The following is a 14,075-nucleotide window of genomic DNA, read 5'->3' on the forward strand; positions in this document are numbered from 1 at the left end:
AGTCCATTACTCATTCCGGAAGTTTAACTGCTTATGAAGAGAAGGAAACACAGTAGGAACCAGTGATGGAAAGTTAGGAAGGCTTTTGTGGTTATGCTGTTTTTAATATGGAAGAGATGGAATGCTTAGAGCACTATGCTCCTTGTTTGGCTATCCATAAGCCTGTAAAACCTGGCCTGAAGACAGAAACAGGTGCAACATTTAAAGCAAAAGCTCATGGTCAAAGCAGATGAAGTCATCCTTCTTTTTTGAAAACAGCAGTGCCCTCTGGAGGCAAAAAAATGCATCTTGTCTTTGCATTTTAGGATGCAAAGGATTGTACTAGACCTGCTACTTTCCCTTGATGAGTAAAAATCGGGATCTGATGCTGTAGATGGTTGTACAAAATTTTTCTATTGCAAAGACGTTAGAATTATTTAGCGGCCTAAATATAGCAACAAGTGTGGGCAACTGTATCTTTAAGCATTTTCATCATCACTCTTCTAAAAATTCATAATCTTTAATTCCTACCTATTAGATGGAAAATCATTACAAAGTATTTTTTTCTGAGATTTTCTGACTTTTAACCAGATATGCCCCTATCATTAGGTCAAGGATATGCATCACAAATTCAGTGATACACACCCCTCACAGGCAAAAATGGCATTTCCTCTTTCTTCAGACACTCTCCAGGGGGCTTCATTCACTCATAAGCTCGGTCTTCCTTACTGTTCTTTGAATGTTGTTCTCAGTCTCACCACTTTGTTATCATCCTCTTCTTCTAAATATATAAAATCCTCCTGCATTCTTCATTGCCAGACTGTAGTCTCACCTCCTCCATAAAGCTGTCCCTGTTCCAGGCCGTAGAGCATTTTCCCTTCTCTGAACTGGCATTATGATTTCCATTGGAACCCTTCTTGGAAAAGGTAGAAGGTAAACAGTAACAACAACAGCAAAACAATGTGTACATCGTTATCAAGGAAATTAAGAACTGTTCAAAATCAGAAATCATGTTTGGTCCTCCTACAGTATATTCTTACTGAGTTTCCTAAGATTCTGGCTAATGTTTATTGCATCTTTTCTAATTCATTCCTAGAAGTGGACCACTGTATCTGGAAACTACAGTCTATGCTTTGAAGCGCAAAAGAGAATAAACATTTAAAGACTCCCCCGGGGACCTGGAGGATGGACTTTTCCATGGTAAAAAGCATAAATGTGTATATGTCATGAACCTTGATCAGCACATGAATACTTCTTTCTATAACAGCAAGAAATCTGGGGTGTTCACTAATACCCGACATCCTCATCTGCTTTTAATAGCCCAGTAAAGTTTTCTCCTGTCTCCCTTCTTGGGAAATGGGGAATCAGTAATATGCTAATCTAATCAATAGTGTCAACTTGAAGCTGGATGATTTTTCAGAATATTTTTAATTCTCTTAGCTCATTTAGTGATTCTGCTTTTTCGGGTTGGGGTAAGGAGAGTAATAGAGGATGAATGAAAAGAAGGGAATAGAGAATAGAGAAAGATCAGATTAGAAGTCACTTACTAAACTTGAAAGGTTCACATTAAGGCTTGTGCCATGACAAAAGCAATTGAAAGTGGATCCTTGCTGGTGGTTGAGAGACAGAGCTGATGAGGCTCACGTCCCCAGGTCTTCTGTCTAGAGAAACCCCATGAGCCTTTGGAGATTGGAGTCTATGTGAGAGTTTGGGGTCATTTTGGTCTGTGACTTTTGGGCCTTTTAAAGTGTTAATCTCTAACCCTCATCTCATTCTGAATTAGAATGAGATGCACTGAGATGTATTGGTAGTGGCTAGCGCCTATAATCCCAGTTACTATAGAGGCTGAGGCCAGGAGGATCACTTGAAGCCAGTAGTTCGAGACCAGCCTGGGCAACATAGCAAGACTCTGCTCATCTCTAAAAAACGTAAAAACAATTAGCTGGGCATGGTAGTGCATGCCTGTAGTCCCAGCTATTCAGGAGACTGAGATGGGAGGATTGCTTGAGCCCAGGAGTTCAAGGCTGCAGTGGACTGTGATTGCACCACTGCACTCCAGCCTGGGTGACAGAGTGAAACCTTGTATCAAAAAACAATAAAATTAAATTTAAAAAAAGAAATGCATTGGCCCCTATGGAAATGGCATAGGGCAATGTTTGCTGGCACATTTAGTATTTTAAGTGTTTCGGACATGCAGATTTTTAAAAACACACGCTCCCCTCCCTCCCAAACGCAGTGCTTTGAGCAGGATTTCCGTTGCATTGTGTTTACTAGGGTGTATTTGTTATCAGTAAGCTGTAGTCATTGTACTTCCATTTTTTAAGAAAGCCATTCTCATTTTTCACAGGTTGCCGGAGCAGCAGCTTACAGTGAAAAATCAGGTAGGATTACCTCGCTCTCACACTTGTTTCAGAAAGTCTTTGCTCAGATCTTTCCTCAGTGGAGAAAGGGGAATACATAAGGACAGTGTTTCCCCTACAGGTGCTCAGGTGCGTGACTGCAGATCCTTGTGGGGACCCCCGCACATGCTTCAGAGTTGGTGTGGCATCAGCAGGCATGATCTCTTAGGGCCCCCACCATTCCTCTCCTTTGCCCATAAATGTGAGACTCTTTTAACGAGAGCCTACAGCTGAAATTGGCCAGATGGGGTGGCCAACTGATTGTCTCCTTGCTCAACGAGTGCTATACAAGCTAAATAGTTCTTGCCTAATTCCAGGGGTGCCCCATTAAAGATTTTCAACCAAAGCTCAGGCCAATAGGGCCTTACTACTCAGTTCCGGCTTTGTTTGGGTAATTGAGTCCACAAGAGGTCTTCTAGGAGACTCAGATTAGAAATGGGAGTTGATGCAAAATAAAAGTAATTATCACATTTTATCTATTTTAGCATGCACATTTTTTTTTCACATTTTAACATTACTGAAATAAGGTAGTATACATTTTATCAATTGATGGTATGCCCCAGTTTAGTTGGCATTTTTTTTCTCTTTCTCAGAGGCATTGTAACAACAATGTCTTAGACACCATGAAATACGGTGTCCCAAGCTGGGTCCTCTGGGAAGCAGAATTTGAGATGGAATTAGGAGTGCAAAAAATTCACTGTGAAAGGTAAAGAGAGGAAGCCGGACTGAGCAGACTAGCCATCAGACTGTAATAAGAACCTGACAGTCTCTGCAAGCCTGAGATTGACTGTTAGAGGTGTCCCACGTTGGGCATAAATGGCCTTGCTCAGCTACTGATGGAGGCTACCCTGAGAACAGCATGACCTTGGCTGAAAGCTGAGATGAACCCTGAGGGGCTAGCAGCTGGAGGCTGTCAGCTAACTGTATTTCCCACTTCATAGCCAATTGCAGGGAGATCTGAGTAGCATATCTTCTTGTCTGCCACATACAGTAAATAATTTTTAGTCAATTAGTTTTAATTTCACCAAAATTGTGCCAGACTAGACTATCATAAAGAATTATTTACTGAACTGAAGCAGACATTATCAATGCTCCACTCATTGGCTGGTCCAATGTCTTCCCCTACTCCTACTCACCAGGGAACTGCCTCAATCAATGACCAGTAGAAGTCGGGTAGGCCAGGCATGGTTGCCTTTTTGGAGTCACCCAGGTGGGGTGGGCAGATTGCTTGAATCTTTTGGAGCACTTTTGTAGGCCCAGGTGGGCAGATTGCTTGAAATCAGGAGTTTGAGACCAGCCTAGGCAATACGGCGAAACCCCCTCTCTACAAAAAAAAAAATATGGAAATTAGCTGGACACGATGGTGTGGGATGCTGTGAGCCTGTAGTCCCAGCTATTCAGGAGGCTGAGGTGGGAGGATGGCTTGAGCATAGGAGGCAGAGGTTGCAGTGAGCCAAGATTGCATCACTACACTGCAGCCTGAGCAACACAGTGAGACCCTGTCTCAAAAAAAAAAAAAAAAAAAAAAAGTTGAATAAATATCCCAGCTCCTGTGGTTACTACCCCACCAGTGATATAACCCTGAGGCACAAGATCTACACTATTTCCCAGTGGAGTTAAGTTCCATCTGCCTAGTTACACGTGCTTTGTTCATTTGTCTTACTTTCACACCCTGCCCTCCCCACCCCAAGGCCCTAGTATTACCTAGGATTACCTCCCAAATAAACTACTTACATTCAAATCTTTGTCTCAGGGTCTGCTCTTAAGAAAACACAAACTTAGATGCTGACAAAAGCAAAAAAGTTATAAAACCTCCACCTATTTTGGCTCATAATTAAGTCCCTTCTAATACCTGTGCCCTAAGCATGGGTCTTTCTAAGGTCTCCACTTTTATATATATTTTTAAAAATTCATGGCCCCCATATACATACTTTTCCTACCATCACCACTGCATCGTAGTAGCTACCACTTATGGAGTACTTAATATATGTCAGACACAAGAGTATGCACTTTATGGGTGACCCATTGAAAACTCTTAGATGTCCTTGGTCTGATTATATGTCTAGTTGAGAAGAAGAATCACAAAGGACAATAGATGAACTTCATCTCTCTTTTGCACATAGGAAACACAGTCTCCTGGTATGAAGTGGGATTACAACCTTTCAAACTGTGATTTTTTTTTTCTTTCTTTTTTTTTTTTTTTTTTTATCTTCTCTTCTTTTCCAGGAACTGATGCTGTTGGAGACAAGTATAGTTGGCGAATTCCCATTAACCACAATGACTTCAAAATTTTTAAAAATAATGAGCGTCAGCTGTGTGAAGTTCTCCAGAATAAGTTTGGCTGTATCTCTACCGTGGTCTCTCCAGTTCAGGAAGGCAACAGCAAATCTCTGCAAGTGTTCAGAAAAATGCTGACTCCTAGGGTAGAGTTATCAGTCTGGAAAGATGACCTCACCACACATGCTGTTGATGCTGTGGTGAATGCAGCCAATGAAGATCTTCTACATGGAGGAGGCCTGGCCCTGGCCCTGGTGAAAGCTGGTGGATTTGAAATCCAAGAAGAAAGCAAACAGTGGGTTGCCAGTTTTGGTAAAGTATTAGCTGGTGAGATAGCTGTCACGGGAGCTGGGAGGCTTCCCTGCAAACAGATCATCCATGCTGTTGGGCCTCGGTGGATGGAATGGGATACACAGGGATGTATTAGAAAGTTGGAGAAGGCCATTGTAAGTATTCTGGATTATGTCTTCGATATAAATACTCACATTAAGACAGTAGCAATTCCAGCCTTGAGCTCTGGGATTTTTCAGTTCCCTCTGATTTTGTGTACAAAGACTATTGTAGACACTATCCGGGTTCATTTGCAAAGGAAGCCAATGATGAGTAATTTGAAAGAAATTCACCTGGTGAGCAATGAGGACCCTACTGTTGCTGCCTTTAAAGCTGCTTCAGAATTAATCCTAGGGAAGAATGAGCTGGGACAAGAAACCACCCCTTCTTTCAATGCAATGGTCGTAAACAACCTGACTCTCCAGATTGTCCAGGGCCACATTGAACGACAGACAGTAAGTCTTTGTTTCTATTCTCTCAAACTGGCACAGGTGATCCTTGAAAGTTAAATAATTTTTAAGTGTACACTACGCAACACTACGGAGAAACCATCTTGTTTGGATTAAGAATATGAGCCAGATGCAGTGGTACATGCCTGTAACTCAGCCACTTGAGAGCCTGAGGTTGGAGGACCATTTGAGCCCAGGAGTTGGAGGCCAGCCTAGGAAACAGCCAGACCCCATCTCTTTAAAAATTTGTATTTTAAGTTTTTTTACAATAGGCTGGTCATGGTGACTCATGCCTGTAATCCCAGCACTTTGGGAGGTCGAGACGGGAGGATCACTTGAGCCCAGGTGTTCAAGACCAGCCTGAGGAACGTAGCAAGACCCTGTCTCTCAAAAAAAAAAAAAAAAAAAAAAAAATTATCAGGGCATGTTGATGCACATCTATAGTCCCAACTACTTTGGGAGGCTAAGGCAGGAGGCTCACCTGAGCCCATGAGTTCAAGGCTATAGTGATTCCTGCCAGGGCAACAGAGCAAGACTTTGACTTTGTCTCTAAAAATAATAATAATAATAATATAGCATTCAGGGCCAGGCCATCTGGATTTGAATACCAGCTTTGCTATTTTTTTAACTGGGTAACCCAAAGCAAGTTACTTTATCTTTAGTTCTTCAGTTTCCTCATTTGTACAATGAGGATAATAATAGCATTTGTATCTTAGAGCTGGGATCAATACACATAAAATGCTTAGAGTAGTGCTTGATATGTAAGAAGTATTTATCATTACTATTGCTATTGCTATTATCTTAGGCACCCTGAGGAATTAGAATAACCTTTGATCCCAAGGAACCTAAAGTCAATTATATTCTTCACTGTAAAAATATTCTTTATTTGAAAAATCTCTCTGGGGAGAAAAACCATCTCAACATTTCTGAAGCAACCTATCAATAGTAAACAAAAATAATACTTAAGAGTATGTAAATTTGTGACAAGAGTGGAGTATAGTGGACCAAGAAAGATTGCTTCAGAAGGTATGAGTTTTGAATCTGATCTCAAGTTTCAGTGGTTATGATTGGCAGGAGGGGAAGCTTTCTGGGTGGTCAGAGTGGCTTGATCAGAGAGATGCAGAGGAATTGACAGAAAATAATGGGCTTGACTAGAGTCAGGAGACACGGGAGGAGCTCTAAGTCATAGTCTGTGTGTTTATACACAGAATGTAACTCTGCCAGGGGCTGTGGAGAATACAAGGTTCAACTAAGCGTGTAGCTGGGAGTCACTGGGCACAAAGGCGAGGACGCTAACAGGGAGAGGGAAGGAGTCAAGGTAGTGGTGAACCTAGGTATTTCTGAGTTAGTGCAGCTCCCCTGCTAGATGGAGAGCACCTTAAAGATGGAGATCTTGGCCTGTTCATCCCTATAGCCCCAAGGCCTGGTCTGGGCATGCATCTAAGGGTTCAGCAAATTAATGATAAATAAGTGGAGGGAGTAGGAGGGAGAAGGCACCACAACAGAGGGTGAGAATGAATATAAGGCTCTATTCTTTTTTTTCTTCTGGATCAGTGATGTCACACTTAAGACTCCCATGACCACAATCAAACAGACTTAGACATTGGTAAAACAAACAAACAGACAAACAAAAAACACTTATTGCCTATAAGACAATTAGAGAGAAGACTAGGGGAGTTCATGAAATGAAATATTTGAGAAGTCATTAACACACAAATTTAAAATTAAAATGGAAGCATTCTAGTTGACTAACTTATCCCTTTAACTGAATTTTTTAATGTGTGTTTATTGCCAGCAACATTAGGAACATTACAATTTTTAAAGGGTGTTGGTGCCCCCAAATTGCAAATTCTAATTGTGCTTTCAAAGTGATGCATTCATTAACATCAGTGAAGAAGTACCTGAGTTACCCTGAAAGGGAGCCAAAGTCAATAGAATGATTAGGGGAATTTGGGCATGGGGGAAGGAAGGACACTATCATTTTTAGCACAGCTCTGAGGGTTAACTAGGAGATGATATTGTCTAAAGTACAGCTCATGTATATGTACAGTCTATTTCTGAAGAGAGAGATGAAGAACTTGGTTACACATAAGATGGGTGGGTGAGTAGGAGGTCTGGGGACCTGACCAAGAAGAGGGCCTACTTTTCATTGAATACCTTTTTGTCCCATTTGGAGTTTCTTCAACCATGTTAAGTTCGTTATATTTTAAACCATAAAAACATTAGGAGATGGAAATTTCCCAAGAAATTTTATTTCCTATTTAAAATGAGACAAAACAAAAACCCATGATGAAATAGCAAAAAGTCATGGTGGTCAGGCAGAGATGAAACCATTTATTCACAGAGCTTAAAACAAATCACAGGGAATACTCGGAATCTAGCCATCTGGGAAGTGTAATCCAGCAAGGGGCAAACAGATGTTTGCAAGGAAAATTACATCAGCCAGGCTGGGTGTGGTGGCTCACACTTGTAATCCCAGCACTTTGGGAGGCCAAGGCGGGTGGATCACGAGGTCAGGAGATCGAGAACATCCTGGCTAATATAGTGAAACCCCGTCTCTACTAAAAACACAAAAAATTAGCCAGGCATGGTGGCGGGCGCCTGTAGTCCCAGCTACTCAGGGCTGAGGCAGGAGAATGGCGTGAACCTGGGGGAGGTGGAGCTTGCAGTGAGCCGAGACCGCGCCACTGCACTCCAGCCTGGGTGACAGAGCGAGACTCCATCTCAAAAAAAAAATTAAAAATTAAAAAAAAGAAAAAAAGAAAATTATATCATCCATACATTTTCGTAATTTCTGAGTTACGTAATTCAGCTTCAATCATGGCAATCAAATGATCGCTCTTTGGAAATATGAGTTTCTATATATTAATAATGAAATTTTTTAGAAATTAGGGTCTTCAGCCTGGGCGACAAAGCGAGACTCCGTCTCAAAAAAAAAAAAAAAAAAAAGAAATTAGAGTCTTCAAAGAGTATTTTTCAAAGCTCTTCAGGGAAGTAAAGATTTAAATTATTCATTTAAGAAGAAGGAATTTAACAATGAATCCTACCCTTTCTTCCCTTTTCAGGCAGATGTAATTGTTAATTCTGTAGACCCACGTGATATTACAGTTGGACCTGTGGCAAAGTCAATTCTACAACAAGCAGGAGTTGAAATGCAATTGGAATTTCTTGCCACAAAGGCTAAACAGTTTCAACCGTCCCAGTTAGTACTGGTCACAAGAGGATTTAATTTGTCCTGCCAATATATATACCATGTACTGTGGCATTCAGAATTTCCTAAACCTCAGGTAAGTTTAAAATAAATGTGTCTTTATTTAGCTCCATAGTCTATATAGTCTTTTTTTTTTTTTAACAAATTTCCATCATTTCATTACATTCATGAAATATTTTCTCAAGTGGTATAGTCTTCATTTTTTAGCACACCTGTGAATACCAGAAATACTGAACAGGTACAGTTGCTGTAAGTTATCTTAAGAAGTTTGATTTAGGTCTGGTGCAGTGCCTTATGCCTGTGAATCCAGTGCTTTGGGAGACCAAAGTGGGAGGATCACTTGAGCCTAGGAGTTTGAGACCAGCCTGAGCAACATAGCAAGACCCCCATCTCTACCAAAAAAAAAAAAAAAAAAAAAAAAAAAAAATTAGCCAGGTGTGGTGGTGCACACCTGTAGTCCCAGCTACTCAGGAGGCTGAGGTAGGAGGATCACTTGAGCCCAGGAGATTGAGGCTGCAGTGAGCTGTGATCACACTGCTGCACTCTAGCCTGGGTGACAGAGACTGTCTCAAAAAACAAACAAACTAAACAACAAAGAAGTTTAAAATGTTGCCTAACCCATGTCTAAATTTAAATAGGCATACTGCAGATAGACACTGAAACTAGTACTCCCTCAGTCTGAACACTGGTTCACCCCAACATACCCAGTGACCTCGTCCGCCTTTTCCTAAGTAGGCAAGGGATTCAGTCTCTCATGTCCCTCCATGTGTTATATTCCTGGAGCAGCTGGGGTTCCCCCTCCAGCATCATTCCAGTCAAATCTATTACCTGAGGTCTCTTCCACCCGTGGCTGTCTAGCCCACTCTCCACTGAGGCACATAAAATACAAGCATTAATGAACTCAGGAGGCAGAGGTCGCAGTGAGCCGAGATCGCAGCACTGCACTCTAGCCTGGATGACAGAGTGATACTCTGTCTCAAAAATAAAATAAAATAATAAAATAAAATAAAATAGTCATTAAAGAATAGGAGGAACCCACTCAGATGGTGAGAAGAGGGAAACTTAATCCCCTTCTCTGCCTTTGTCTATCTTTCTTCTTCACCATTTCTGGTTCCCTCTTGAGAGCTCTCTAATCCCAAATTGGTCCTCTAGTCTCCCTCTATCCCTCAGTTTTCCAAAGTCCTTCCATGGGCAACATTCCTGTATTATTTTGATGTTAACAGTTGGTAGAAGTTTAAATCTGCCAAAAATATTAGCATTTCTCCAAGAGGAATGACATAATAGATCTTAATGACATTGAGTAAGTGCTGCTTTCTTATTTTAATCTCGATATCCTTTACGAAAATTCAGTCCTCTTTACCTTGACCTGGAAGGGGTAGGTGAATGGGGTAAACTGATGGTTGGCTCTCTGACCTGGGGGGATGGGCAAGGCTACATAAACGGGGAGAAATTCTAGTGCCCACATGTCCTGAATAGCACAAGATGGCCACTCTATTGCTTCAGTTTCTCACCACCTAACCTTATAGCCATAGTGGGTTCCCTCTGGAGTGGGACCTTTCCTGTCGTGTGAGGAGGCAGGGACACGAACCCTGAGGGAGAGTGGAGGTGGACATTGTAAAATAGGGGCAGGATCAAGGGGTAAGTGGAGTCTTGTTCTTGACTCAAATGCTCATCTTAAAATTGTGTTTTCCTACAGACATTAAAACATGCAGTGAAGGAGTGTTTGGAAAAATGCATTAAGCAAAATATAACTTCCATTTCCTTTCCTGCCCTTGGGACTGGAAACATGGATATAAAGAAGGAAACAGCAGCAGAGATTTTGTTTGATGAAGTTTTAACATTTGCCAAAGACCATGTAAAACACCAGTTAACTGTAAAGTTTGTGATCTTTCCCACAGATTTGGAGATACATAAGGTAAGTTAATATCTTAGATATGTCCTACAGTTCATTCATTTATTCATTCATTCAACAACATCTGTTTAGTATCTACAATGTAAGACGCAGGGCTAGGTGCTGTATAATGTAGTGGTGTTCTAACTTGGTGAAGTTTAATTTTTACAGATTGTCTACCTCTGAACTAGTAAAACATGTCATTATAGACGGCTGGGCGTGGTGGCTCACACCTGTAATCCCAGCACTCTGGGAGGCTGAGACGGGTGGATTACCTGAGGTCGGGAGTTCGAGACTAGCCTGACCAACATGGAGAAACACTGTCTGTACTAAAAATACAAAATTAGCTGGGTTTGGTGGTGCATGCCTGTAATCCCAGCTACTAGGGAGACTGAGGCAGGAGAATCACTTGAACCTAGGAGGCGGAGGCTGCGGTGAGCCGAGATCACACCATTACACTCCAACCTGGGCAACAAGAGTGAAACTATCTCAAAAAAAAAAAGAAAAGAAACATGTTTACCCCACTACCTAGCTTTGGTGTTTCCTTTTATTGGCACTTATTCTTCCCTCTGCTCCTTAAAGGTAAGCAACCCTCTAGTTTCAGTCTGGGGTCCTTGCTGCTCTCTCACCTCTCTCCCTTCAAGAACACAACTGTTCTTACAACTTCTGTGAAGTCTTATCTTCTTAGCCAATCCTCTCTCATTTCCACTTGGATCTCTGACCGTCATCTCAAATGCAGTGTATTTAAGGCAAATTCTTTGTCTTCTCTCTCTCTGTCTCTTTTTTTTTTAAACAGATGAGGTCTTGCTCTGTTGCCCAGGCTGGAGTGCAGTGGCACAATCATAGCTCACTGTAGCCTTGAACTCCTGGGCTCATATGATCCTCCCACTCCAGCCTCTTGATTAGCAGGCACTACAGGCACGTGCTACCATGCCTGGCTAATTTTTAAATTTTTTGTAGAAAAGTGGTCTTACTATGTCACCCAATCTGGTCTTGAGCTCCTGGGCTCAAGTGATCTTCCCATCTCAGCCTCCCAAAGCTCTGGAATTATAGGTGTGAGCCACTATGCCTGGCCTGTCTTCTCCTCCTCAATCAGTTTTCCCTCTAAAATCCCCATCAGTCTCAGCTTTGTCTCTTACTGGCTATATAACCTTGGGCAAGTTAGTTTACCTATCTGTGCCTCAGTTTCCTCATCCTTAAAAGAGGGATACTAATTACCATCTTATGGAGCTGTTGTGAATATAAAATGCGTTAATACAGTCAGGTGAGGTGGCTCATGCCTGTAATCCCAGCACTTTGGGAGGCTGAGGCAGGCAGATCATCTGAGGTCAGGAGTTTGAGATCAGCCTAGCTAACACAATGAAACCCCATTTCTACTAAAAATACAAAAAATTAGCCAGGCGTGGTGGCACACACCTGTAATCCCAGCTACTCGGGAGGCTGAGGCAGGAGAATCGCTTGAACCTGAGAGGCGGAGGTTGCAGTGAGCCGAGATCACACCATTGAACCCCGGCTTGGTCAACAAGAGTGAAACTCCATCTCAAAAAAAAAAGAAGAGTTAATATCTGTGAAACACGTAGAGTAGTACCTAGCACAGAGTAGAAGGTAGCTGTTATTATATCAACTGTGATGAGCTGTAGTTCACTGAGTGCTGAATTGTTACTAAATTCAGTGAATTGTTTATCTTTTCTTTCCAGTTTCTTTAACAGCAGCGGTATGCCTGGCTAGTTTTGCCATGTCTCCAGTACTGCCCTCAAATTCAACCCATTCTTTTTTAGCTCATCTGTAGGTGACGTCAGAAGGAAATCAGCCATGGTCTAATATGTCTGGGGTCCCTGTGTTGGAGGGGAGCTTGTCTTATGGGTCTGAGTGCACTTCATCTCAGCTTTTTGTTTGGGTGGACAGATCAAGCTGAGTTCCTAACATGTGAATAAACCGTGTTATATTCAGCGTAATTACTACATATTGCAGTGCTGTTCTGCCTTTAAAGTACTGACCATCTCTGCTTTATTCTCACTTAGCTGGCATTTTCGAGAAAGACTTTAATGATGTTAGGGAAGAATAAAAAGGAGAGGAAATAAGATACAGCAACTTAAAATAGGTTTTCGAGATACAGGTTTCTGTTTCTGCCAACAGCAACATCTGAGTTTTAGTGAGACTTCTCAGCACGTGTCTGGATTTTGGATATAGAGGGCCTTGCCTGGCAGAAAGTGGCTGCAAACATTAGTTCTCTGACTGCTCATATTCCCACCTCTTGGCCTGCTCAATGTGCATGGTTGCCATTTTATCTCTGCCTATAAGGAAATGAATTTATACTTGTTCCAGCTTGGTCTTTCTTGGAACAAGTATAAAAGTCCTTATTCCTTCTGCTGCCCAATTAGACACAGAGAGATTTGTAGCATTTGCTGATTTCTGTGGCTGCTTTCAAGCTGTTGATATGACGTCACTGAAAGCAGAGCTGGAAGAGATGGTCACAGCAGGCTCTCTTGAGTCACTGTATGCCAGCTCCAGTATCCCACTGCACCTCACCCACAGCTGACTGGTGAGATGGTGGTGCATGACCCGAGGAAGTAGCTCACCTTCTGATAAAATGAATAATCCTGTCCTTCAGATGAAGTTCATTAGTTTTCCCATGCAGAGGATTATCTCTAAGCCCAGATAGGTGCCCTGATCACATCCCTGAACTCCTGAACTATTTCTTTTTTTAATTTCCTTTTTTTTTCTTTTTTGAGACAGGATGTTGCTCTGTTGCCTGGGCTGGAGTGCAGTGGTGTGATCATAAATCCCTGCATCCTCAACCTCCCAGGCTCAAGCAATCCTCCCATCTCAGCCTCCTGAGTAGCTGGGACTATAGGCATGCATCACCATGCCTGGCTAATACTTTTATTTTTGTGCAAGTGGGATCTCACTATGTTGCCCAGGCCAATCTCAAACTCCTGGACTCAAGCAATCCTCCCACCTCAGCCTCCCAAAGTTCTGGGATTACAGACGTGAGCCACCATGCCCAGCCCCTGAACTGTTTATGAAGCACCATTTTCATACAAGAAGAATTAACCACATCTAGAAAAGAAGGTTCATTCTCTCCAACATACAAACAAAAATGTGCATGACAGTTTAAGAAAAATGGAAAGATCAACCACAGTCTGAGCGCTCCCCCAGGGACTAATAATAAAAATAGTGTCATAGGGGGCTGGGCTCGGTGGCTCATGCCTGTAATCCCAGCAATTTGGGAGGCTGAGCTGGGTGGATCACCTGAGGTCAGGAGTTGGAAACCAGCCTGGCCAACATGGTGAAACCCGAGCTCCACTGAAAATACAAAACTTAGCAGGGTGTGGTGGTACCTGCCTGTAATCCCAGCTACTCAGGAGGCTGAGGTAGGAAAATCACTTGAATCTGGGAGACAGAGGTTGCAGTGACCCGAGATTGCACCATTGCACTCCAGCCAGGGCCGTCTCAAAAAAAAAAAAAAAAGTATATAGTGCCATGTATTGTGTCTGTCAGGCACTGCGCTAAGAAGGTGTCTCATTTCCTTCTCCCCT

At 42.2% G+C, this 14,075-nt stretch overlaps 3 protein-coding genes across 8 annotated transcripts in view; all 3 read left to right on the plus strand.

Moving 5' to 3' along the window:
• KPNA1 (karyopherin subunit alpha 1) overlaps positions 1–14,075 on the plus strand; it is a 335,799-nt gene that overhangs the window by 201,605 nt on the left and 120,119 nt on the right. The gene's annotated exons all lie outside the window — the stretch shown is intronic.
• The window catches only part of MIX23 (mitochondrial matrix import factor 23), a 304,832-nt gene that overhangs the window by 105,362 nt on the left and 185,395 nt on the right, over positions 1–14,075 (plus strand). The window lies entirely within an intron of this gene.
• The window catches only part of PARP9 (poly(ADP-ribose) polymerase family member 9), a 36,961-nt gene that overhangs the window by 3,548 nt on the left and 19,338 nt on the right, over positions 1–14,075 (plus strand). For all 6 annotated transcript variants that reach the window (XM_050781830.1, XM_050781833.1, XM_050781829.1 and 3 more), the window contains exons 2-6: positions 1,076–1,179; positions 2,327–2,360; positions 4,605–5,440; positions 8,500–8,721; positions 10,342–10,560. In XM_050781830.1, coding sequence (XP_050637787.1) covers positions 1,165–1,179; positions 2,327–2,360; positions 4,605–5,440; positions 8,500–8,721; positions 10,342–10,560 — 1,326 coding nt within the window. In that variant the 5' untranslated portion in view covers positions 1,076–1,164. The remainder of the gene's footprint in view (positions 1–1,075; positions 1,180–2,326; positions 2,361–4,604; positions 5,441–8,499; positions 8,722–10,341; positions 10,561–14,075) is intronic.

Source organism: Macaca thibetana, chromosome 2 (genome assembly GCF_024542745.1).
Source record: "Macaca thibetana thibetana isolate TM-01 chromosome 2, ASM2454274v1, whole genome shotgun sequence".
Classification (NCBI taxonomy): domain Eukaryota; kingdom Metazoa; phylum Chordata; class Mammalia; order Primates; family Cercopithecidae; genus Macaca; species Macaca thibetana.